Genomic DNA, 24,226 nt, shown 5'->3' with positions numbered 1-24,226 from the left:
TTTTGATTCCCTGAACTTGGTACTACAATCCTGTTCATGTCAGACCTTTGTTCAGAAGGAAGGAATGCACTAAGACACAGGCAAATCCGTCTTCCTGTGTGTTTAGGTAGAGGTGTGGTTTTTATTGGTCCGCATGGTAAGTGGTGTGATAAATGTAAATATGGAATGGCCCCGGAGCCTGACACAGTGGAGTTGCAGCTATTGGTTGCAAAAGCTTTGAAGGGCCAGAGTTCGCAGTCACATTAGGACAGCATAACTGGGAGTATCTGGAAGCTGAGCACCTATCTTCATTTGAACTGTTTTCTTCTCACACAGCTGCAGTGGTAGGAGATGAGGTAGCACTACATGATTATAATACCGACAGCGCTGTGTTTCTTTAGGCTTAATTAGTTCCTGCGTTGTGAGCAACTCAGCAGTCTGCAAACACTGCAGGCATGGCCACTTCCATTGTTTCAAAGAACAGTGTTTCAACACGCAGACCACCCGGTGACTGAGAGTTATGGAAGATTATGAAGAACCTTCCACAGTGCAGAAGGTGCTGAGCAGCTAACTAGCGGGGTTGCTTCAGTTACTGAACCTAAAATACTGAAGGGAACTATTTGCTAAATAGGCTTCTGCATCTGCATTGCAGATTTGCACTGATCTAGTAGATCGATGTTAGGCTTGGCTATGCTAATGCAATTTTTCTACTGGCCTGCAGTTAATTACCCAGTGCTGGCTGGCAGCGTCCACCTGTAAGGTTGCATCCACTCTGCAGAAAGGGGATGCTTAAGGAGCAAGACATTTCAAGGTGACTCTCACTCACAGTCTAGCCTCCACTTGTGAGCAGTATGATACAGGAGAGTTCATATAGTACTGGAGACAACTTAGCAACAACTGATTGACTAGAATGTGACAGCATGGAAACTGAAAATTGAGGGGAAGGTAAAGTAACACATTATTATGGTGCTGTATGGTTGCCTTTCACTGAATATACAGAAAATGCCATCATAAAAGACAAACGTAAAACATGCCTTTCCTATTTACTAGAAAAAGGACTTTGTGCCTACTGAAAAATCCAGAAACTTCCAAAATTCAGAAGTTGCCAGAGAGATAATAAGCAAATGAATGTGTCCTTTCTGAAAACCTTTTTCGATCCAGAGGATGCAGTTCTTATTTTGCCTGTTTGCCTTCACTAACTTCTGTGGAGTCATGCTGGAGTCAGACTAGATGTCAGGCCAAGCACAACTGTTTGTAATAGTGTTTGCACACACGGCAAGGTGTGGTGTAAGATGTAGCTTTCAACACAAAAGCAAATTACAAACAATAGATTTCACTAATAGAAAAAAATGTTGTGTTGGTTTGTTCAGCCGACAACTTTACTAGTTAAAAAAAATGATAATGCCTGAACAAAGCCTGTCCTTTTCAATAGAGGTTATCGAACAAATCTTGCACGTTTTTATCAGTCTGCAAATCAACTTGACACAGCCATCGATTCCTAAAATTTCAGATTAGGTGATAAGTGCTGGGCTCAAACTCATGTAGGACGCACTAGCACAGCCACATGGGATTGGCACTTTCACCATTTAACATGGCTCTGGGAGGCAGCTGCAGATCATTTACTCTGTCTCCTGAGTCACAGTTTAGGAACCCTTAATCCAAAACGAATGCTGTAAATCGTCCCCTGTGGACCTGGCGAAGTCACCCGAGCTGAAGACGGATGGGAAATGACAACAATTTGCAAGAGAGATGTTTCAGAGAGGTTCTGCCGTTCGTGATTTGTGCTCCTAACTCGGGGCGGGGGAGCTGGAGATTTAACTCTCTTGCAGACAACTGCTCAGAGCCTGCGCGCAGAGTTTCACTGGAGTGTCCCGAGCTCAGTGTGGTATGTGTGCATCATGGGGTGGTGGAATAGCAAGTCACGCTGTCTCTGGTCTGTCACCCCGGGCTTTCTTCCTGTTTGAAGGGAGCTGAGCACTTTTAAGTTCTTTTCTTTGTCGCTGGTTGCGCTGTCATAAATGAGCAACACAGATTATATGTCATTTGAACAATTCGACGCCTGCGTGTTTGTGAAGGCGAGCGTTCGGAGTAGAGTGGAGCACGTAGGAAACAAAATCCTGGTAGAAAGCGAGTCTGTTTCTCCTCGCCTGCTCCTCCCCGCTGCTGCCCAGGCAGCCTTTCTGCCAGAAGCGCACACCCAGATTGACTTTTAAGAAGGGCGCAGCTTTGCAGAAATGGTGTAACTACACAGCTGCCGCGCTGTGCCGCACCCCGTAGGGAGGGGTGGTGCAGAGCCTTGGGTGGGAGCACACTCTCTGGACAGACTCTTTGCTTTTTCTGGGTCTATTAAGATGTTCTGTATTCACTTTAACCCCTTCTTGCTGGCACAAATTGTGACGAATTTAAAACATTTCCAGTTCAAGGCTGTGTTCTGCTCTCTGGGCATCTGTTACTACTCAGAATGAGGATCCTTGCATGTTCTTGCTGGATGTGTTCACCGTATCTTTAGCATAACCATATCGTTATCTCTAGCCTTTTTTTCCCCAACATTCACAAAAAGTCCCTGGGAAACCAAAGCCACGGTTATGTGAATTCAAGAGAAGCAAGGAACAGTAAAGGAGCTGCTGTGTGTCAGTTACTACAGACACAAGGCAGATGTGTTTTCTCATCTTGCACAGTTGAGACAACTGACACGGAGCGTTCGCTCTTCTTTTTAATAACCTTTTGAAGGAGGGCTATTTTCTGTATAGCCTTTGCAAGCACGGAGTTTTGCAATTCAGAAATACTAACAAGTCTTAAGTAGTTATTAATTCAGCAAAGATGATTGTTTTTGTTCGTGGCTGGAAGGGATTCATTCAAACCACAGCCTCCAGATGTCCCAGGGACTGTGGTTTGCCTTGGGCTGTCATGGGGAGGGAGAAGAGAGAATAGGATGCTTTAGAAAGTAAATACAGAGTTAAAGTGCCTGTATGGGCAGCACGCCATTTTGAGGGAAAAGGCAGGATCCAAACAGTCTTTTGTTTAATTACAAAAAATCAAATCAATGCACCATGAAAAGCAAACAGATTTGTTAACTTGTCAATTACTTGATCGATCTGGTATTGTAAAAAAATAAAACCCTGCTGATATCTATGTTTAAGGTTGAACAGCAAATGTTGAAGAGTTGATAAAATGAGTGTGTCACTCATGCCTGAGGAACAAACAATGTAAAAGGCTTTTTTCCTAACTGTAGCGTATGGAAACAGGCCTGTAAGCGTGCCAGAGAATTAGGTATAAGCAGCGCAAGTGAGAAGCTTTGGGGGGGCTGCTGTGATAGAAGAAGAGGAAGAGGATGGGCCCCACTCCACATCTGCATCTCCGTGCCCAGCCTGCGGCAGTGAAAGCCCCCTGATTTAAGAACTTACTGGTCTGTTGCTGATTATCACTGATTTCAGCCATTCTTTCAGTAAATCTGTGTCTATCCTAGTTGGTGAACTTCTCTTGAGACTGGCTATAACACTTCCCAATTAATTTTTATTGACATATCTTTGTATTCTTTTAAAAGGAAAACTTCCCAACACTGCTGAGGGAGGGCAGTTAGTGTTAAAGGTGAGGTGTTCCCAGAGTAAAAAATTTGCTGAATTCTGGAATATATAGGCAAACTGGTGAAAAAAAAAAAACAAACCTCGACAAGGTCATTTACTCTAACTACTTGACTATATACTTTCTCAGGTAAATAAAAAAGAGCCTTTTTTTAGGCCAGTGGGTGAGTGAAAAATATTTTTTGTAGGATTCAAATGTGCATCCTGGAATTAAGACATGAAAAAGGGACTTTTTTTGCCTCTGAAAAAGAAATTGCTTTTTGTATTCACCAAAGGGTACTTCAGGGATTTAGCTTCCCAGAACATGGTTTGTTTTTACCATGTTCTTGCCCTTTGGAGTCAGGTACAGCGTACTGCATTTTGAGAAGTTACGAGCTTCCTTCAAAGTTTTCTTCAGAATATGATTTGTAACTCTGTGCTTGCATTTTCCATGAGTCATGTAAAAAAAAAAAAAAATCCCTACCAAAAATGTTGACAGTGACATATGAGGCCAGGAAGATTGGAGCTGTTTGTGTTATGTAATAAATTTATGAAACAGCTTCAGAGAAGGACTGCAGTGACTGGGATACTCTGGTTATTTATTTATTTATTTATTTATTTATTTATTTATCCATCCCCCCCCCGCAAATCAAAGGCGGCGAAAGCACAGTTCTAACTTCGCAAGCTTTGCTTCTGTCTCTGTGGCTGTTCTCTGTGATGTGCAGCTCCACACGTCCCCTAACCGTTATGGTGCACTCTGACTGCTGTTGAAGAGGAATGAAAGGGAAAGTAAGGTATCCCAGAGTTTAAGACGTTTTCTAGTATAAGCCAAAACTAGTTTGCTTGTGGCATATGATTTTCAGGAAATATTTGAGGGAGGAAGGGCAGGAGGGATAAGGGGTTCATTCAGAAAAACTGAAGAGTGAATTGCTTTCATTACACTGTGACAGCTGTTCAGCAAGAAGTAAATGTTCATATTTTTCTGAAAAGCAAAATGATGATCCCTACTCTTTCAATTAAATCAAGGGGAAAAAAGCATGAATTATGAACTTCAGCAAGTTCAGGAGCAACTGGGTATTTAAGAAGTATGCATGCTAATGCTAACTATTGCTATTGGAGGCAATGGTAGAACTCCACAGACAAAACATCCCACAGTTCAGATCTGTATCCAAACCTCTTGCTTGAAAGTTTGGCCTGGAAATTTCTCAACAGTTAAATCATAAGATGCTTGACGCTTCTCATTCTGGTCCCAGCTGGGAATCTGGAAAGTGCAATGCTTAAACTGAATATTCACTTTGATTCTTGGAAATGGGAACAAGTTTCATCAAGAAACTGATCCTTTTTTATTTTTCTTTTCTTTTTTTTCCTGAATTGGTTTGCCTATTGCATATCGTTAGCAGATGGTGACACACATGCCATTTCCATAGTCTTCTATTTTGATACAGGAGCTGCTAATTGTCCCATTTTGACTCGGGAGTTTATTAAGCTTTGTTAATGTGTCTCAGGTAATTGTAATCCTGGTTTATGTTCCTGAATTATGGCAACAGAGTTGGAAGATTTTTAGTTCATCAAGGCCAGAGCACAGTTGTACCTTTTCTGATAACTTTGTGGTTCTTCCAAAAAACTACCCCCCAAAATCAGAAACCCATAGGCTTTTAATCAATAATGAGGTATTAGTAGGGAACGTGAGAAAACAGCTACCCTATGTCCACTGCAGTATGGGAGCAAGCTACGCCTCCATCTTAACAAATGGTGGGGTTTGGGTAGAGCGAATAACACACAAGTAAAGCAATGACACCCCCCGCCATCACGGCTGCGGTGAGGTCCCCGCCTTGTTGCACCGTAGAGTGGAATTGGCAAGAAGTACATCTGGACACCAGGTTGAATCCCGTTCCCCTGTCTCTGTAATTAAGATGCTCTCGTCTCTTAGGATGTTTTTTAAGCAAAGTAATTTTGTTTTCTGTCAACCTGAATTGAATACCTGTGCACCAAAACAAATATTGGAAGACTCCCTTTATATTTTGTCCAAGCTGACAGAAACATTTAGACCCAAGATGCTGATGCTATGTTTCATCATTTAAATAAAAAAATATGACTGTTAATGTGACAATAGCTATGGATTGTTTTAGGTTTTTATTACTCCCCAAAAGCATTTTTGTTTTTCATAGGTCCTGTAATAAGATTTTACCTGCAGGAGAAGCTGCCTCCAGAAGCCTGCCCTAATCCTGTTAGACGGCAAGCAGGGATGTTGCAGTCGTCGATGTGCAGGCAGGGGAGGCTTGGGACTTGGACTTGGTTTGTGCTCTTAAAATTGGAAACACTTAATCTAAGCCAGAGGGGTCACAGTCGCTTAATAGTTGGAGAAGACTGTGGCTGTGCTTCTACCTTAGTGGCTCTTTTTGGTATCTGTTGAGAGAGCACATGGGAAGAGCCGTGAACCTCCTGCATGCGTCACCTTTGCCTCTGAGCCTGGAACATCTGTCTGCAGATCTGCCCCTGGGCTGCGAGACCCACGGAGGCACCCGAGACTGCCTTTGCGCTGCCACACACCCAGATTAAAGCAGCGATAGCGGCATGTTCCTCTGCTGCGTGAGGACGTGTATGTTACTGCTCAGTCATTTCATTTAGCAACAGGACAATGGGTGGGAGAAAAGAGGAAACAGAGCCTGAAAGTTATTCAGTGATTGCTCTGGGAGACTCAAGGAAAGGAGAATAGCTCCGCAGAGGGAAAGAGAAGACAGATTTCTAGTAGAGATGTTCAGAAAAAGGCTGAGCTGACCCTGCTGCTGCCTGAGGGTGTCCCTTCCCAAAACTAGAAAGGCGAATGAAGATGATGTTACTGAGGAAGGGTGGAGATAATGAGAACGAGCTAAAGTCTGATGCGTTTCTTCCTCTGATGAATGCAAATGGAGGAATGCATTTAATTTTGTAACACTTCCACCGGGCTAAGCAATGTCGTTTTGTATTATTACTGTTATTGCACCCTTGGTTTTGTTTTGAACTGCATACATCTCTTGCTTGCAATATAATCTTACGCATTTGCTTGCTGGCTTGTGTGTCCCACCACCCTCTGCTGGAAGAAATGAGGATTTTTCAGCTGCGTCCTTGTGCCCCCCAAAAAGTTCCAGTCCTCCAGCAGAAATGGGCTGTGAACGGGTTTGGGGGGACCCCAATTCTTCTCTGCTGTTGCTGGCATCCGTCCTGCAGAGAAAAGACCTGGTGTATAAAATGTTGCTTGGTTTCAGAACAGTGCATGGCCGGGCAAGCTGGTACGCATGGGGCCTGTGATAGCAGGGTGCTGAATTGGATGATGTCCTATTCCGTTTTGTTACCTTGGCCACAGTTGTTGGGTCTGTTCCAGTTTATAATTAAAGGTGTTGCCAAAATAGACTAAATCACTGAAGATTCTCCTCTGATGTCCTGTCGTGAGAGGTGGCTGGTACCAGCTGGTGGCTTGGGAAGGGGTAAAACATCCCAAAGGAGGTGGTCATAGGGGCAGGTTCTTCCCAAATGCAGTTTGCTTTATAGGTTGAAACATGAAGGTGTCTTGCATTTTTATTTTCTTAAATCTCAGCTAAAGTAGTTTTGATTTCCCCCCCCCACCCGCTTAAAATCTTTATTATATTAAGACCCTCTTATACCAGCTATGCAAATGTTCTTTTTCAGTGTAATGAGAATAAGGTATATAAATGTCATGCTCCCAGTTCAGGTTTCCATAAAACCCCTTTGAGAGGGTATTCCAGAGGGAAATTAAAGATGGGATTCTAAGAAGGGCTTTTGTTTTATTATTATATAGTTGCTCCGGTACTTGATATATGAGAATGTTTACACTTTCTACACTATCTTCTGTATCTATTTGCAATAGAAGTACCTCTATGTCCTTGTTTCGTTCATCTCTTCGCTAAAATATGAAATCCCTAATCTTTCTGGTTCATACAGGGAAACCTTTCAATAACTGCAGTAATTTTGCTGCCTATGTGTCTAGAAATCTTCAAACAAGAGAGCTCAGATTAGGACTGGCTTCCTTTCCCTGCATAAGCAAGCTATTGCATAGATAAAAGAACTTGCGAAGCAGCTCTGAAGCGTGCTATTCAGGCCATAGACAGGTATTGTTTCCAGATTTCAAAGGCAATACATGATCCAGACAAGTCTGCAAGAACCTCTGGTCTTAATTAGTTGTAAATTTCCTGAACAGTGCTCTCAATTCATGGAAGAAATTCAACTGCTATTACCAGCCTCACAGGATTTTCCCTCCCCTCCTTTGCCCAAGTCTCTCTAGCTGCCCCAGCACTGCAAAGAGCAGCTGGCAGATTTGTCAGAGGCGGCTGGATATCGGGGTGCGTGCCCTACCCAAACCCCTGAATTGTGGCGGCCGAGTCAGACCTTGCCTGCAGCTGGATGGTGCTGCATGTCCTTCCAGCTCCGGCCACGCAGTGTCCCTGACAGGGCCAGCTGGCATCCCACTGCCAGTTCACGGAGCGAGTGGCACACGTGATAGAGAGATGAGGTCCTCCAATAAGGTATTCCCTACTAGTATCCACTACCCCAAGCAGCCTCTGCAGCTCTTTTCAATGCAGAGTTTTAACAAGGCAACTTGCTCTCTGATGCAGACCCGTGACGGGCACCCTGACACCCAGGCTGTCCGGGATTAAGCTCAGACACCTGGGCCGTCGCTGCTGGTGTCCTCTGCTTTTCTTCTTTTTCCCTGCATCTTGGTAAGCACATTTGTTACCAGATTCTCTGCTGACCCATTGAGGATAGTGATCACAGAATTCGGGGCTCATATTGAACATTTCTTAAGCATATTGGCTCATCGTTAATTTAAGTGGCACATACTGTAATCTAGTAGATGCTGTCTTTTAGTTAAGTAGTTTTTCCAGTAGCTGTAAAGGGATGGTCTCTTGTGAAATTTAATTTCTTTCTACTGAAGCTCATGTGGAAAAGGAATATCTAAAAAGTCAAATTAACTTTTCAACAAAGGTAATATAGACTGTATGTTTTCACTGATGTCACCATCCCCCTCCTTGTCTCATAATATTTCTCTACCTGTTTCTCTCTCTCATCACAGCATACTTAAAATGAGCCACCTTGCTTCCGCTACACCACTCTCTCTCTCTTGAATGTGTACTAGATGTGTTCTGCCAGTATGCCGTTGGGGAATACAGTGAGCAAAGTCTGTACAAATCCTTCTGTGCCAGTAGTGGGATCATCTCAAACATGTCTGAATTAGGCTGCTGATAATTTGAACTTATTTTAAAAAGCAGCTCTCTAGGAGCAGCCCACCTCAGCTTTCTGCATTGCTGGTGGATTCATGTGTGTATTGCCAAGGATGAGGACAATAGGGAAAACACAGGAGAACAGCCTTCAGTCAGGGAGGAGCTATCCTGTGCAGGTTTCCCATCAGAGAAGCATGGGATCTGGCAAGTGCAATTCCATCTATCCAACAAAAACGTGGGTTACAGACTGCTGAGAGGTCTGGAAGATCATGAGGGTCACTAGTGGTATAAAACCCAAATAAACTGTGTTCTTTGTTACTCAAGGAAATGGGACTCTGGTGGACTCAAGAGGAGGGGCTCTCTTTTTAGCACTGCTATAGTAGATATGGCATTAATTTAATAATTCTGATGTTTACAAATTAGAAGCACAAGTTTGCATTCCACATGGCGTCTTCAAAAATGCTCAGAAAAACTCAGCTTGTGTAGCATGTGTGTTCCTTTCAGACACTGTGAAGTATCTTTCGACCTTCCTGGACACCGTGCTGGGCAGCTGGACTGTGGTTATTGCTGGAAATGGTGCACATGGGACCACAGACTGAGGGCAGTGCAGCCACATGCACTGAGAACTCAGCTGTTTTATGAGTTATTGGTTCATAGAGTGTCTTTTGGAGGCAATTCTCCGATTTCCCATTTAGCAAGGCTTCTGCGGCTTGATAATTCCCTTTTGTGAATTTTGGAACGGGCTGGAAGTCATTCAGCTGTTGCAGTACAGAGATGTTGGTGGCCAGCCATATGCAGACAGAACTGCAAAGGAATGTTACTGGGCAGCAGTTCCTTCTTTTTCTAACCAAATGGATTTAAAACTTTCAGTGTGACAGGGCAACTGGTGTTCCTCCTGCTGTGGTTATTCTGCAGTGACTCCTTACTGTCCTCCTGTCGTGACCCAAAGATCACCCATACACTCAGCTCTCTATTAGCTGCTGGAAAAAGTGGGGTTTGGTTCCAGCTGCCCAGCATGGTACTGATAAAAGGTTGGTGCATGTTTGAGAAGCCGTGGATTACAATCGGCCTTGCCTCTTCCAGCTTGTGTAGCATTATAGGCTTTGCAAAGTCTAGGGCTGAGAAAGCAACCCAGGAGCTTCACATGAGGGGGTTTGTCTCTGTAACCCGTGCTCAGAGTCTGCTCTGATTTCCCATGCGCTGGCAATTGGCTCCTTTCCATGAGGCACCAGAGGGTTTACTGCTGCTCAGGGTGACTCTGCTTGCAGCCCGTTAGACACTTGAAGTGCCATGAAGACCTACTGTCTCACCTTGATGTGAGCATTATCCTTCTAATATAAAAATGTTATTGTGTACTCTGAAATCCAGCCTATATATACCCTAGAATCAATGCACAATGGGTGCCTTCAATTTGAGGTGCAAATAAAAAGCTGGGCATTTCAAGTGATGCTACGCTATTATAGCATATTCCTTTACAAGTACATCAAAACAAAAACTCTGCCCTGGGCTTTCATATATGTCAGTCAGTAAGTGCTAACCGGCTCTCTGTAGGTCCTTAATTCACTGCAAGACAACGCAAATTTCAGAACACTGTGTAGAGAAGGATCTTGCTGGTTTGATCGGTATTTGCAAATAAGCCCAGCCCCTGCCTGCCCAAGCCCTGCTGCTGGGAGCAACTGAATGCAGCTCCCGGCAGTAACCTATGTCTTTGCTACTTTTATGGGTGCTCTACCAGCTTTCTGGGCTCCCAGCAGCTACTGAGCATGCAGAGAGCATCTCTGCAAAGCATGTGCGTTGAGTCCAGCACAATCCGCTCCTGTCTGCTCACCGTGCGCTCCATGTAAAGTCCCGTTGTGTGTGTAGCTCATAGGAGTATGCCCTGCCCGTTGGCTGCAGGGTCGATCTGTGCCTGTGCAATAGGTCTGGGATGGCTGGATGGCTTCTGAACTTGAGCATGATGATGGATATGTTCACCTCTGTGCTTGTCTCACTCAGAATTGGTTGTTGGTATTGTTATTCCTTCTCTATATTTCTCCCACATCAGTTCACATGACAATAGTGTCTTTTCTCAGTCTTGGAGACTGTTTAAAAAGCGAGGAAGAGAACATGCTCCAGAGCTTTCAAGCAGCTTTTTACTTCGGGGGTGATGTATAGCCCAGATAAGACTTTTCACCAAGGACCATTATATCTCAAGTTGACTTTTTAATTGATTTAGCTCCTCTGATCTGTACATTGCCAGACATGAACGGCTAGCCTTTGGATGAAGTCCAGGGTGTAATGGAAAGTTCACTGAAACCCCATCAGCTCTTGTTAAACCTGAGTGAATTTCAGCCCAGCACATTTCTTGTGAGTAATTAAACACAGTTAAGCAGGTGATGGATTTGAAGCTCTGTCTCTAGTGTTCAGCTATATTTCAATTAGGAAGGGGCTCATGAAATTCTTGGGGGTTTTGGTGGTGGGTTTTGGGGGGATTTTTTGCCTCTTGTGATGGATAACTGCACCTGGAAACCCAGGGTAGCTGTTTTGGTGTCTCCCACTTATCACCAGCATGAGCTGCTTCATGTGGCACTCAGCTCTCATCAGTTTCTGTTTTTCAGTAGTAAATTCTCCAGTATTTACTTCTCCTTTTCCCATTTTTATGTAACATTTGGAGTTGTTATCCTTTACTTTGATATCACTTTCTATCACTACAACTGCTATACTCACAGTGAGGGTGTAGTGCTATGGCAACAATATATTATCTGCAATCTTGCCAATGAATAAGACATGGTGCAGAAATTAGTTCATTTATCAAAATCTGATGTGGCAGAGCTGAGCAAAGGACCTGGCTATCCTGAACCTCCTGCTATTTTCACAAGACGTGCTGCTCTGTTTCATGTTGGTTATGACGCTCAGGTACATTCTCTCCTGACTGTTTCCAGTGATGCCTTGTTAAAATTACAGATGTCTTAGCACTTTGGAAAATAGTTTAGATGTACAATAATCTCCAAGCTATCTTTGGTAGTGACAAAAAATGGAAAATGAGCATTTTTTTTTTCTTCTGTTACTATTCCAGAAAGGTACTTTTCTGTGATTTCAGGGTAGGAAAGAGCATATAAATGGAAAAATCTCACCCAGACTGGGATATGTGAGAAATGTGTTAGATTTTCACTGCTGAAGACTAAGAGAGCTCTGCCCTTCTCTGCTCTGTGGTGCAGACTGGGCGGTGTACAGCCTTCAGGGTCTTGCACCTTCTCTGTCCTACGTACATGCTGGTGGAATGGGCTTTAAGGTACAGCGTTTACATCTAATTTCAAATTCTTCTACAGTGTGGGTGTTTGGAATCAGTCAGTTGATAGCCCTTTCATTTATGGTCCAGCTAGTACAGTGCTGGATTAGGAGGACTTTCACCTCTGTGTACCTGTCTCTCTGACTTACCATCTCAGCCATCCAGGCTGTTGTGCCTTTTGGGGCAGGGCAACTTTTAGGCAGCCCAGGACTCTGGGTCCACCTCCCAGGGTTGTTGGATATCGGGGTAATGTTAGAAATGTTAAATCCTTGGTCAGATCTGGTGATGATTAGAAATTGTTTACATGGATTTTACAGTACACAAATTGGTACATGTTCTTAACAGTCAGGGTTTGGCTAGAAACTCTTGGAGAGGAATCAAACCAGGACAGGCTGCTACAGGCTTATGGACACAGTTTAAAAGTTTTCAGTGAAATTAGTACCAGTGCTTAGTCAAATTATGTTTGCTTGTTGACCCTTCTTATCTAATTAATCCCTACTTCACTGAGCTGCTTCTACTTGCGTGTGCTGAACCAGCTATCTCATATTACTGTTTTACCCTTCTAATGGTGGAAGTTGATTCAAGTTAAGAGATGTTTTCTTTTCCATGTTATAAACCCATGCCTTGTGATTTGTGCAGAAATAAATTGCTTTGTTGCATATCAGCCATCTGTTTGAGACTGAGGGGAAGGATGAGTGGTAATCTCAGATCAAATATTAGGTGCAGCTGAGCAGCCAAACAGACAATCCCTGGGGTCTTCTTACTAGGTGTGGGTAAGTATCCAAACTTTGGGTGCCTGTCTTTACTCTTGAGGTTCCCACATCTTCTCTGTGCACTACACGAGCAGATTTCACTGTCTTTCTGTTAGAAGGAGAAGGGTTGTAGCCTCCTGCTCCATGTTCTTCTCCTCAGCTCTGGCCTCCAGGCACCCAGCACCCTGAGGGAGCCTGTGTGCACACGTGCTTGTTCTGCTCCAAGCAGAGTGTAAAATGAACCACTGGCCTTGTTTACTAGGTAAATCACAGAGACATCCTCACACAGCAGCCCATCAACAGGAGTGGTGTGCCTCACCGCTGCCTGGTTCAGGAGAGGGTGGTGGGTGCCCAGCGCTGGGCTCCAGGGAAGCAAACACCAGGGCCACCAGCCTGGCCCTAACAGAGACGCTTTGAGGTTTGCAAAACCAAAGGTGATCGTGTCTCGTTTGCAAAGGGCCTAACTGGGGCAGAGGGGAGAAGCAGATGGCTTTCAGTCACGCTGCAAGCCAATGTCAGAGCCAAGACTAAAATCCAGTTCTTGAAATCCCAGGCTCCATCCTCTATGGCCTACTGCCTCTCTAAGCATGTGTAAGGTTTTAATAAAAAACACCAAATCTTAATTTAGAGCAGGATTCAAGAAAAATGTCCTATTAAATTACTTAATTATAGGTGAACTATAATTATAAGACACAAACACGTCTTGCTACAAAGCACCAAGCAAAAAAGCAGAAGGATTATTTGTTGTTTAATTTAGCAGAGGAAGGCAGCTGATGATGCATAAGTCTACCTGACACCTAGCAAGTTGTGTGATCCTATTTGTTAATCTTTTTAACTTTCCATTTTATTAGGATAGGGTTTGAAGAGCAAATAGAATAAATGAGATTAAATCTGTCACCCTGAATTACTCTCCTCTGAGTTACGAGCAGAATCACTCTATGTCGGAGAAGTATAATTATGAGGAAAATGCTGCCCGTGTAATTGTGTGCTTCATTCAGAAGAATCTGAGATCCATAATTATCTCTAGTATGCCACGGTGGCATGTGTTGACTCTTGATTTCTGCAGTAAACAAAACCATCGAAGGTTTCTCTCCTGAGCAGTTCTTGATGTAGCATGGCTGGTACCCGCACCTGTAGCAATATTATCCTTTGGGTCTCCTGGCTCAAGTGAGGCATCCAAACTGACATGGAGTCGAGCACCCATTGTACATTTATTTTCACATCTACCTTGAACTTAAATGTTGATTGTGCAGTGAGTAATAATGGCCATGGGGAACAGAGAGTCTTCTGAGCTGTAGAAATGCCGGGTGAAGCATGTCTAGCTGCTTATGCGAAAAGCAAGTCATAGCACATCTGGTGCTGTGTTCCATCACTTAACTTTTGGTGGTCCAAGGGTACTGCCTTTGATCTCTGCAATGACCGTGATTCTGCAGGCGCTCCTGCAAACACAAAGGGTGCAGCTTTGACAATAATTAAGCTGTAATAGAAAAGCTCTGGGTTAGGACTTGGTGGTTTTGCTCCTAGATGTCAGTGCACATCAGAAATCTTAGGGTTTAGTTTTTCTCTCAGAAGAATCTGGTGTTGGTGCTCCATTAGGGGACTATACACTGCTCTTGGCTCTACTTAATTTATATGGCCCTATAAGATTTGTGGTAACCTTCATGCTGTATAATTCCACTGTGAGATGAGTTGAAGACACAAAGACTGTAACCTCTTGAAATTTTGGGTTCACCAACCGAAGAAAGCTTTGAATCCATGTGTTGTTTATCTAGATTCATAACTGCTTCTGTTAGAAAAAGCAACTGAAAAGCTCAGCTAGATTTGTCCCATAGGTGGGTGTTATTGCTGCTGGAAGCCGATATCCTGGAGAGAGGATACGCACAAAGTAAAAAGAAATGCACTACAGGTCCTGCTCAAAAATTTCTGCAGCTTTCTTCTCTAGGCAGAGAGGGCAGAGGGTCAGAAGCCAGACTTTTGCATGGTGCATTAGTGATAAAACAACCTACCAGACTTGGATTAGAATTTCTGCTACTTTGCCTAAAATTATGTGTGCATTAGGGGAGAGGGACAGGGAGGATGCATCATTTTCTGGGAATCCTAGTAGCAGTTTTATTTTCTTTTTCAGACCTTTTTACAGTTAGGAGCCAGGACTTGATCTCCACATCTGTTTTTATCGGTCAGTCTAGTTTACAAATGAGGCCCCTTTTGTCCCATCTAATTTTATGTAATCTGTGATGCTGCATCAAGATTCTGGGAAGAAAAAGTAGAAGGATTGTGAGCAGACCTTCTGGCTAATATGTACGATGACTCACTCTATCCTTTATTTCAACTTCCGTGAAGTATTTTCAGATACACTATTTACCCATTAAATGAGCTGTTTAGTTTAGTTTATGGCTAAAGCTTTTCCTAGTATTTTGATGTATTTGTTGGGAACATGACAAAGTAAATCACAAATGAGAACATTAACAAATGCTTCCATTAATCATCTGAGACAGTCTCTCTCATTATAACCTTGTTCTGAGTAACTCGTTATCTCTAAGAAAGAGTTTCCTATCCCGGGATTTGCCGACTTACTTGCCTTTACTGCCAAGGAAATCTCTCCTCCATGCTTGACAAGCAGTGGGTAGCTTCATAGTCTTTCTCTGTGTAGGCAGTTACTTCATGGGAAGCAATGAAGTCAGTCATGCCCATTGCCCAATCTAATTTTACTATAATTTAGAGGGAAGACCCCTTCCCTCGGTAGAATTAATTCTATAACTGCTTATTTCAGGATTTCTTTTGCTTTCCTCCAAAGGATCTGGCAGAAACTGTTGTTAGTGACAGGCCTGCAGCTTGCTTGGTGAGGTCACTGTGGCACATGTCATGGCAAGTGAGAAACTTCTGCCTTGCCTTGGTTTTCAGTCATTGGCAGCTGCTTTGAGGAAAACTGAGCAAGGCAGCAAGGCAGTATGGCCTCGCTGTGCGTTGAAATTCCACCTCTTGGGGAACACGGGGGTCTTAGGGTACCTCATCAAGCTGTCTTCAGCTGGGTCTGTCTGAGCTAGCTCATCTCCATCAGCTTTCTCTTCTACAAGACCTGCTCCTTTACCCCAGCTCCACAACCACCTGGGTGAGACCCCAAATGCAAGAGAGAGACAGAGAAATTCAGCTCTTCTCTGCTGACCTCTCAGCCCTTTCCTATTCTTTTAATAGGTGATAATTTCCTGGGCCTTTCCCTGCTTAAGAGCAGTCCCAGGAGAAACTCCATGCTTCTGCTCCCCATCTGTGGGCTGTAGCAACGCATCCTTACTCAAGTGAGATTTATTTTTTCCTTCTCCACTACTCAGCCTGGAGGTTTGGCCCTGGCCACAGACATAGCTTGCTCTCAGCTTTACAGTTCATTCACCCTGGGCAGGATTTGTCCATCTTTTACTCGCTGCAGGCCAGACTGATTGAAGCATCCACAAGGAAAGGTCCTTTTAAAAGCAGTTTGCAGCAGCGCGGTGTTAAAAGCCTGGCTCTTCCTGCCTGCTCACAAAGAAATGGGAGGCGACAACGTGGTGCCCTTCCAGTGCTGGCCACACGTGCATGTTTACCAGTGTTTCTTCAAGGTCAATAACACCATTCTCAGCTGTTCAAAACAGCGTATCGGTAGCAAAACCAGTGCAAATTAGATTTGGGAGAAGGCTGGTTGATTGTTGTTGTTGTTTGTTTCTCTCTGCAGGCTTCAGCCTGACAGACAATCAGATTCAACCGTCGATGTCATTCAGGCAAAATACCAGCCAGACTATGTGGGCCGATGTATGATTTATGCTAATGGTGGCAAGGTATTGCTGCTGAATGGCTGGCTGCTCGGCAGCTTTGGAGGAGCCCCTGCCTGTCAAGGCGGGTGGAAATCTAAGGAGCCGCTCAGTCAGGGGTCTTACTTTTGTCAAAGCGATTCTTTGTCCCACATTTTTCCTTATTTATGTTTGGAAGATTCATGAGATTAATCAGATTTTTCCCCTCAGCAACCCTGTAACACCAAACCTCTTTATGCGGAACAGAGAAGTAGATTTGGTGTAGTGTTTAGAGATGAGCTTTAGAGAGGTGATAAATGGCTGAGTGAATAAACACTGCTTTTTACTGGGTCAAGTTGCCTGTAAGACAGGCTGTTTTCTGCCTTGGTCCTGCCCTCCTCTGCCGGTGGGAAGTGTTCTTCTTTGCAGCTAGAACAATTTTCCTATAACAGGCATTTCTCCATCTTCTTTCCAGTCTCCTACTTTTTCTCCTTTACCCTTTACCTTCAGTTCCTCTCAGTTACGTTCGCCAGGTAGGCAGCGAGCCTTTCCGGGCTTTCTGAAAAGGGCTCACGTGGCAGATGCCATCCACTTTCTTTTCAATATTGCATTCTTACGTTCTGCTGACACCTGCAGAGCCCGTGCTCAGTCTGACTAAACTTTCCCCCAAGGAGAGGTTTTCCAGTGTTGGTTCTGAGTGTTATTTGGAGTTGAAAACCACTAAGGGAAGCGTAGTGAGAAGTGGGTGTGCTTCTCGTTGTACCTGCTGCAGAGATCAGCGCTTTACATTTTCTCTGTGGAACATATTCTGCTTTACACCAGTGAAAATTGAAAGTAACACCAACTGCAACAAGGCTATATAGAAGGTAAACAGAAATGCAACAATGGGATGAAGTTTTTACACAAAGAAGCAAAATGCCAGGTTGCAAATAAGGCAATAGGGTTGCAAAGCCCTGTGAGCCATGTGAACAATTGTCACTTTCTGTGCTATGGAACAAAGCCGCTTTACAAAGGGTGTCCGCAGCATACGTTACATCGCTGAAGCTGGCTCTACGGAAATTTCTGTTGTTAAATTGCGAATTCAGCCTTGCTGCATGGCTGGTGGGGAGGGGACGAGACTACTTCTCTATGTGATGATGGTGAATGGGAAGAAACTACGTGATGCAGCCGAAAGAGCCCTTACCTATAACTTTTCTTCCCTTCAGGTGCCCCTGGTTGACAAAAGCCATCTCCCCAGCCATCCCAGTGTACAATGGGCTCGTGTTCTTGTTTGTACTGGCAAACTTCAGCATGGCAACTTTCATGGACCCTGGAGTTTTCCCACGAGGTAACAGAGAACGGGACTGTTGGAGGGGGGGGGGATTTGAAAACCCAAGCCAAAGGAGGGGTCAGGTATCCAAATACACTGTTTGCTGACTAATCCCCTTTTTTCTGGTATTCTTTCTTGTAGACTTTGTTTATTTATTTATTTATTATGCCCAGCTGGCGGTAGAGGTGGGATGGTAGTGAAATGCTGGATACCCTCCATCTCTCTTCTGAGCTAGGAGGTGTCAGTTGTCCTTGCACTTGCTCAGACTGGCAGTCGAGGGCACAGGGTTGTGTAGAATGGTTCTCCTTGAGTAGCTCTCCTGACTGATGTGATTGCGATTGCCATTCCCTGCGTCATGCTGGCACATTGGATTTAAGTCACTGTCTTCACAATAGGTAGCAGAGCATGGTGGAGGGGAGAGACTAAACTTTCTGAAACAGCTTCATCAAAGCAGACCTTCCAAAAAGCCTTAAAACAAATGCAAAAGCATTGAACGCTAAAAAAGAGAATGATTAAGGCTTGCCTTATAGTGTCTAAAAATGTATACATTTAGAAAGATAGGCCTGCTTAAATTAGTACTGATTCATAGCTGATTAAATAGGATAAAGATCGCTCAGTTTTTGTAATGGGAACCACAGTGCCCTCTCTCTCTTAACATATCCTAATGAGAGAATTATCACCTCATTTTATCCGTCTTCCAGTAATTATTCACATGCAGTTTGCAGCAGAGACTGCTCTAGGCAGTCTTGCTAAGCCAATGGATCTGTGCTCTCTGCAAGCTGTGCTTTCTCACCTCTATTCACTGAATTCAATATCTATTTTGAATTGCTACCAGACAAGAACAAGGTACCTGTCCTGCTGGCTTCCCTGAATAGCAAGTGCCAGGTTTCTCCAGGTAGCAGGGTCTAATGATGAGCATCTGCCTGCCATTCCTTTCAGCTGAAGCTTTTGAGCCCCTGATAAGGGTTGTAGCACTCCAGTTAAGGAAATAATTGTGTGTAAGGGCAAACTAAGGCAAAGGCAAGATTCAGTCATTTGTGCAAGATGAAGTGATGCAGTATTTAGGTGCTTAAAGGTACAAATAGGTGCTAGTGAGATTTTCAAAAGAGCTTAAGCACTTAGAGCTTTTAACGAGTCTCCTGGACTTTTTGGTTCCTCCATCTCAGCAGAGATAGCAGTGGTTAAACATGCTTTGGGTGTGAGGTTATAGAAAGCATCCATGCTCTTTGCCTTCGGTAGGAGGAGAGCTGGAATAAAGTTTTCAGTTTTGAAAATCTCAGTCTAGGAATCTAATATCTTTGTGCAACATAGTTCCCTCAGACCAGAGCCTGCAGCCGGGCGCTCACCATGCCCTGAGCGATCAGTACTGCGTGTATTGTAAATTCATACCTTCCTTTGCACTTCTCTAACTTCCTTTTGCAAACAAGTTCTTCATTTTGGACTTTGCATTTAAAGGAGAAACACACAGGAAGATCAAATAGAAACTTTGAAACTTTCTCATCATCTTCCCTCCCTTCCCGTCTCCCTTAACACAAGGGAGTCAGGAGCAAAGCAGGAAGAGGAGGAGTTTCCTACAGCTCGCCTTTCTTCTGCCTCTGCACCTGTGGCCTTGGCCTTACATCTCTATGCTGTGCATGTGCTTGGTCTGGAAGAGGCTGGGAGCAAGGGGAGTGGGAAAAGGATGAGAAAAGGGATGGAAGTCATCCTGGAAGAAAGCGATGGAGTAGGAGTTGAGATGTGTGAAGGAAGCAAACTGATAAGGAAAAGAAAAGATGGAAAAGACTATAAATACTAGTGCTGGGAGGAAAGAGGAGCAGATGTTATTTCAGATCACAAGTGTGCATGTGAAAAAAAGCTATCACCACCCCACGCCGCCCCCAGAGCTGCCAGCGCAAGGAGTTCAAAAATTGTAGGAGTGATTTAAAATGAATATACAATAGATCTGTTTGCTTTCTCTTATTGAAATTAGGTTTAGTCTTCTTGGTTTTCAAGCTTCTTAGCACGTTTCTGGTAGTTACAAATTGACTTCAAAACCAAAACAACAAATACGCAATGCAAAAGCTGAGATTCTAATGAAATCACATGATTCCTTTAAGGAAGCCACCAAAAATCTTAAGATATGTTATAAAACACGAGACTTGGCTGCCCTGTGTCAGTGGATCAGAGTATGAAAATCTGTGTAGTAAGATACATTCCTCTGCCAATGTATTCTTCTGCTCAGATCATTGAAAGCTGGAAATAAACATTTCTAGCTATATCGTGTGAGCTTACAGGTTCTCTGGCAGATAGAACTTGGGCCGTGGGGGGAAGTAAACCCAGCTCATTCTCGTATTGTTGAAGAGGGCCTGAATCAAACTCCCAGATCCATTACTCATTTTTGAATCATTTTTTAATTTGTTGGCTCTCTGAATGTTTCTGGTATGAATCAGGATTGGCTCTGTGCAAGTGAGTTAGCAGTAATACACCAAAATGAATGAGAAGGAAAGGAAGGATTAAGTCACTGAAATTGGGGTTACCCTGACAAATCTGATTTACAGTCTGGGTGGAGACTGGCAGTGTTCGTTGCTGGCTAATTATAGATACCAAGTACAAACTGGCTTCCAGTATTTTTGATGTGAATCTGTTTCATACAAACTCTTCAACTGTGTGTCAATTCTGCAAGACTAACGTGTTTATATGCATGTAGGTATATACAATGTACAGACTTTTTGTCTGCATAGTCAGTTTTTTTACAAGAGCCTAAATGGTTTGACTGTTCTAGTGTCTTGTTTTCATATGCCCCCATGTATGGGCTAGTTGATAGTAGTACTGAAGAGCCCACAGATTGTATTTACAGAAGTGCCTAAGGGATTTAGAGTCTAGCTCTCACTAAGAGCCCCGCTGACTAGTTCTGAAGGTAAATTATAGAGAATGGTGCCCATACAGCACTCTGATTCCACACACAAATGTTAACCCGGAGAACACTCTTGCAAGGTAAATACTGTAGCTGAGCCAGATCCCAAGCTCATCTAAGTGAAGGGGGAAACTCCCTCTGAAGTCAGTGGAAATTGGATCATGATAACACATCTAGAGAAGATTTAATATAATGACAGTGATTGATGCCCCGCTGGGACAGTATTATCAAATTCCACCTAATTTGGAGCCAGTCAACCAATGCCAGCTGCACTATAATGTTTAACCAGGTGTTAAATAGATGTGAACTTCTTAGATTTTCTCTGTCAAAAGGAAACAAATAAAGATCACAGGAATCTAGAATAAAAGATGGAACTTTCATGAACGTCATTCTCATTTTTTTCCTTTTCTTCCCAATATATATTTGTCTAGTATAGACTGGCTTTTATTTTGTGCGTTTATTTTTAAATGGCCTCTTTTTTTAAACAGGGCAGCACTTAGCTGAGATGATAAACCATCTACCCTCCACGTTGTCCCTAATACAATGACTGCGATATTGTCATCCTCATCTTACTAATGGCAAAGAGAGGCTAAATGACTAGCTCAAGGCCACAGAGTGAGAAAATTAGAATACAGGACTACCCGAGTCCCAGTCCTGTGCTCAGATCAGTAGACCATGCTGCCTTTGAGAGAGGTGAGATCTTCCCAGTTATGTACCGTTACTGAAGCAAGAGCGTTCTGGGTGTGCTATGAAAAGGTGAGCACAGGATGTGCTATAAAGAAGTAAGCACTGACGCAAGGACTTTTTACGGGCGCACAAATTGCTTCAGAATGGTATCTCTCACTGTGGCATCAGACTCCCTGGAGCAACAGGTCTTGGGATAATTGTGGACTGATGCTAGAGTGCTGAACAAATCATCATCGCTTAGGGTCATCTGGGTTGATTTTTGGGGTTTGAGCTAGCACAACCTTCTTCTAACATTTGTCGATTTAATTTCTTTCACTTTATGTGCTGGTAGGCTAGCAATGAATTAATCCCAAATGCATGCAGCAGAACTTCTCATAACAAGGGCTTGGGTGATTTCCATCCCCTCTTTGGCTCTAGTCTGCAGCTCATCTTATTCATTCGGGTCGTAAATGCTGGCTAAGATAAGACTCAAAACACCTCTCTTTGTCCAGGGGCTGGTGAGTAAGGCTGCACAGCACTCCTATGGGAGGGGCTAAAATGAGCCCTGATCACTGAAGTGCTCTGCAGCCTGGACAACCTGTTCTGACAGTCCATCACTTCCACCACTCTGTTATTTCTCTGACAAGCCCAAGAGCACGTGCAGTGCTGCTCTATCCAAGGCACTGACTGGATTAGCTCTTTTATCTTTACCCTCTGTTATTTCCACTAACTTCTGGTTTTGCATTGAGCAGCAGATGAAGATGAAGATAAAGATGACGACTTCCGTGCTCCACTTTACAAGAATGTGGAGATTAAAGGAATCCAAGTACGGATGAAATGGTGTGCCACCTGCCACTTCTACCGTCCTCCACGCTGCTCTCACTGCAGCGTCTGTGACAACTGTGTTGAGGTAACAGTTCTCTTGATTACATGATCTGTTGGCTTTGCCTCAGTGATGGGGTTGCACATACTACTGGAAACATGCAGTTGGGTGCTTCCCCCAGTATTTCAGTTCTTGGAAGTTCCCAGCTGTAGACTTGTTGAAGGACTCCTACTAATTAGCACCATTTGAAACATAGCCCTCATTTATGATGTGTGTTACATATGCAGTAATGTTCGATGTCAGCTTTGTTGCCAGTGATAATTAGAATAAAAATTGATAATGCTGGCTGTGTCTTCCTTGAAGTAGCTAAGGGATTGTGAATGTAAAACAGGGGTGAATGGAAGAGTTGATGCAGAGGCAGCGTTCAGGAGAGCAGGAAATTCAGGGTGAACCATTGTAGCTTGTCATGTGTGAGCTTAGGGCTCATCATTTAATTTGGAACAAACTGGTGCCTGCATTAGCGGACAAGCAGAGAAACTGGAATGGTGTGTGAGCTTTAAGAAAACCAGACTAGAATTGTTGTTCTCCATTCAATGGAAGGACCCCATGTTTGTTTCAACACCCAGCTCAGAGCATGAACTCGTTCATGTTTCTAATGTTGGTCGCTCTGAATTGTGGGACTTGATGTTTCTTGATAGCCGTAGGGTCTTGGTGAGGCACACAGGATTTTTAAAAAATAGCCCCCAAACAGTAAGATGTGCTTTTGGGCTATAAACATCTCTTAAACTTGTAAGTACAGAGTGCTGTATCCACAGCAGTGTATTGCCAGGGGGAATTTTTATCGCTGAGCTAAAAATTCCACTTCTTAAGGATCATTTCTGCTGCAAGGTCTATTTTTTTCCCAATAGAAAGATGAAATCTTTAATATGTCTGAAATATATTCAGCTGTGCCATTAAAATGAAAGGAATTACTAATCAGAAAGGGAAAAAATACCAGAGTCAGCTGGAATGCTGTATACACCATCCTTGTCCTAATCCTCTTTGCCATAAGCAAGGGAATAGTCCCAAAGAAAGCAGCACAGTTACGTGTGAGAGAAAGGCTGCCTGGGTTTATCTTGTGTCGGTCATTTTCTCCTTCAGGGCAATATATATCTAAGTTATAATTATCTGGAAGCAGTGCTGTGCCTAGTAACCATCGATAAATAGGACAAGGCTGTCCTGTTGTGGAAGGCCTTAGAAGGATGCGGGATTTGAGAAAATGGAGAGTAAGGAGCTGCCAAGGTCCCTGGGTAGAGGAGAATAGCCACAGCTCTTAAGTCGTGTCACGCAATTTCTTTAGACTGCTGTGAATTGTTGAATAGAGCTGGATTTTTTGTAGAAAACCTGAGTCGTATATTCCTAGTTTTAAAACATAAATGTTTTCACTAATTCTAGATCCTGAGGATTGTTTAGATGATGGTAAATTCTCAGTTGTCCCATGGAATTTCTTTCTTCTGCCCTCCCCAGTGGCTCAGCATGAAAACTCATTTTCAACAAATGAAGTTTTCTCAGAAAAAGATTGCTCAAAACTCACTGGTATGAACACTTGCAATTTCATGCCGCCATAAGGCCTCCATTGGAGTCAGTTCTGCAGCAGAAATGAAAATGGGAGAAAATCCAAAAGTAACCTAAATAAAATAGCAGAACACAAGGTGACTCAGTCTGGCTCTCCAAAAGTTTTACTGATGGTTGTTCAGTTGGTTGTTCCTTACTATTGTGGTAGGCAAGTAGGAAGCTCTGCTTGTATAATTAAATTATGACTGCTGTGGAGGAATATAGGCAAAAAGCATTAATGACTTTGGAATCAATAAATCATGGTCTTAAACAGCATGCTTTATTGATTCTTGTGATGCTTATTTCCCACTCACCTGTCTATTCTAGAAGGGCTTGGAGACAGTGATAGGAGCAACTCTACTCGATTTTCCGTGTGGAACCCATTCAGGGTTGTAATTCACATCATTTC

At 43.4% G+C, this 24,226-nt stretch overlaps 1 protein-coding gene across 9 annotated transcripts in view; it reads left to right on the top strand.

The window, feature by feature from the left end:
- Window positions 1–24,226, top strand: part of ZDHHC8 (zDHHC palmitoyltransferase 8) — a 117,888-nt gene that overhangs the window by 73,697 nt on the left and 19,965 nt on the right. For 7 of the 9 annotated variants that reach the window (XM_087754613.1, XM_087754612.1, XM_087754615.1 and 4 more), the window contains 2 exons: window positions 17,739–17,860; window positions 22,154–22,311. In XM_087754613.1, the coding sequence (XP_087610739.1) occupies window positions 17,739–17,860; window positions 22,154–22,311 (280 nt within the window). Of the gene's footprint in view, window positions 1–1,470; window positions 1,865–15,712; window positions 17,400–17,738; window positions 17,861–22,153; window positions 22,312–24,226 lie in introns of those variants that run through there. The other 2 variants (XM_087754621.1, XM_087754619.1) reach the window with 2 other exon arrangements.

The sequence above is a fragment of the Nipponia nippon genome, unplaced genomic scaffold (genome assembly GCF_047370975.1).
Source record: "Nipponia nippon isolate SJK-2023a ecotype South Korea unplaced genomic scaffold, ASM4737097v1 scaffold_18, whole genome shotgun sequence".
NCBI classification, from domain to species: Eukaryota; Metazoa; Chordata; class Aves; order Pelecaniformes; family Threskiornithidae; genus Nipponia; species Nipponia nippon.
This window is presented reverse-complemented; position numbering and strand designations above follow the sequence as displayed.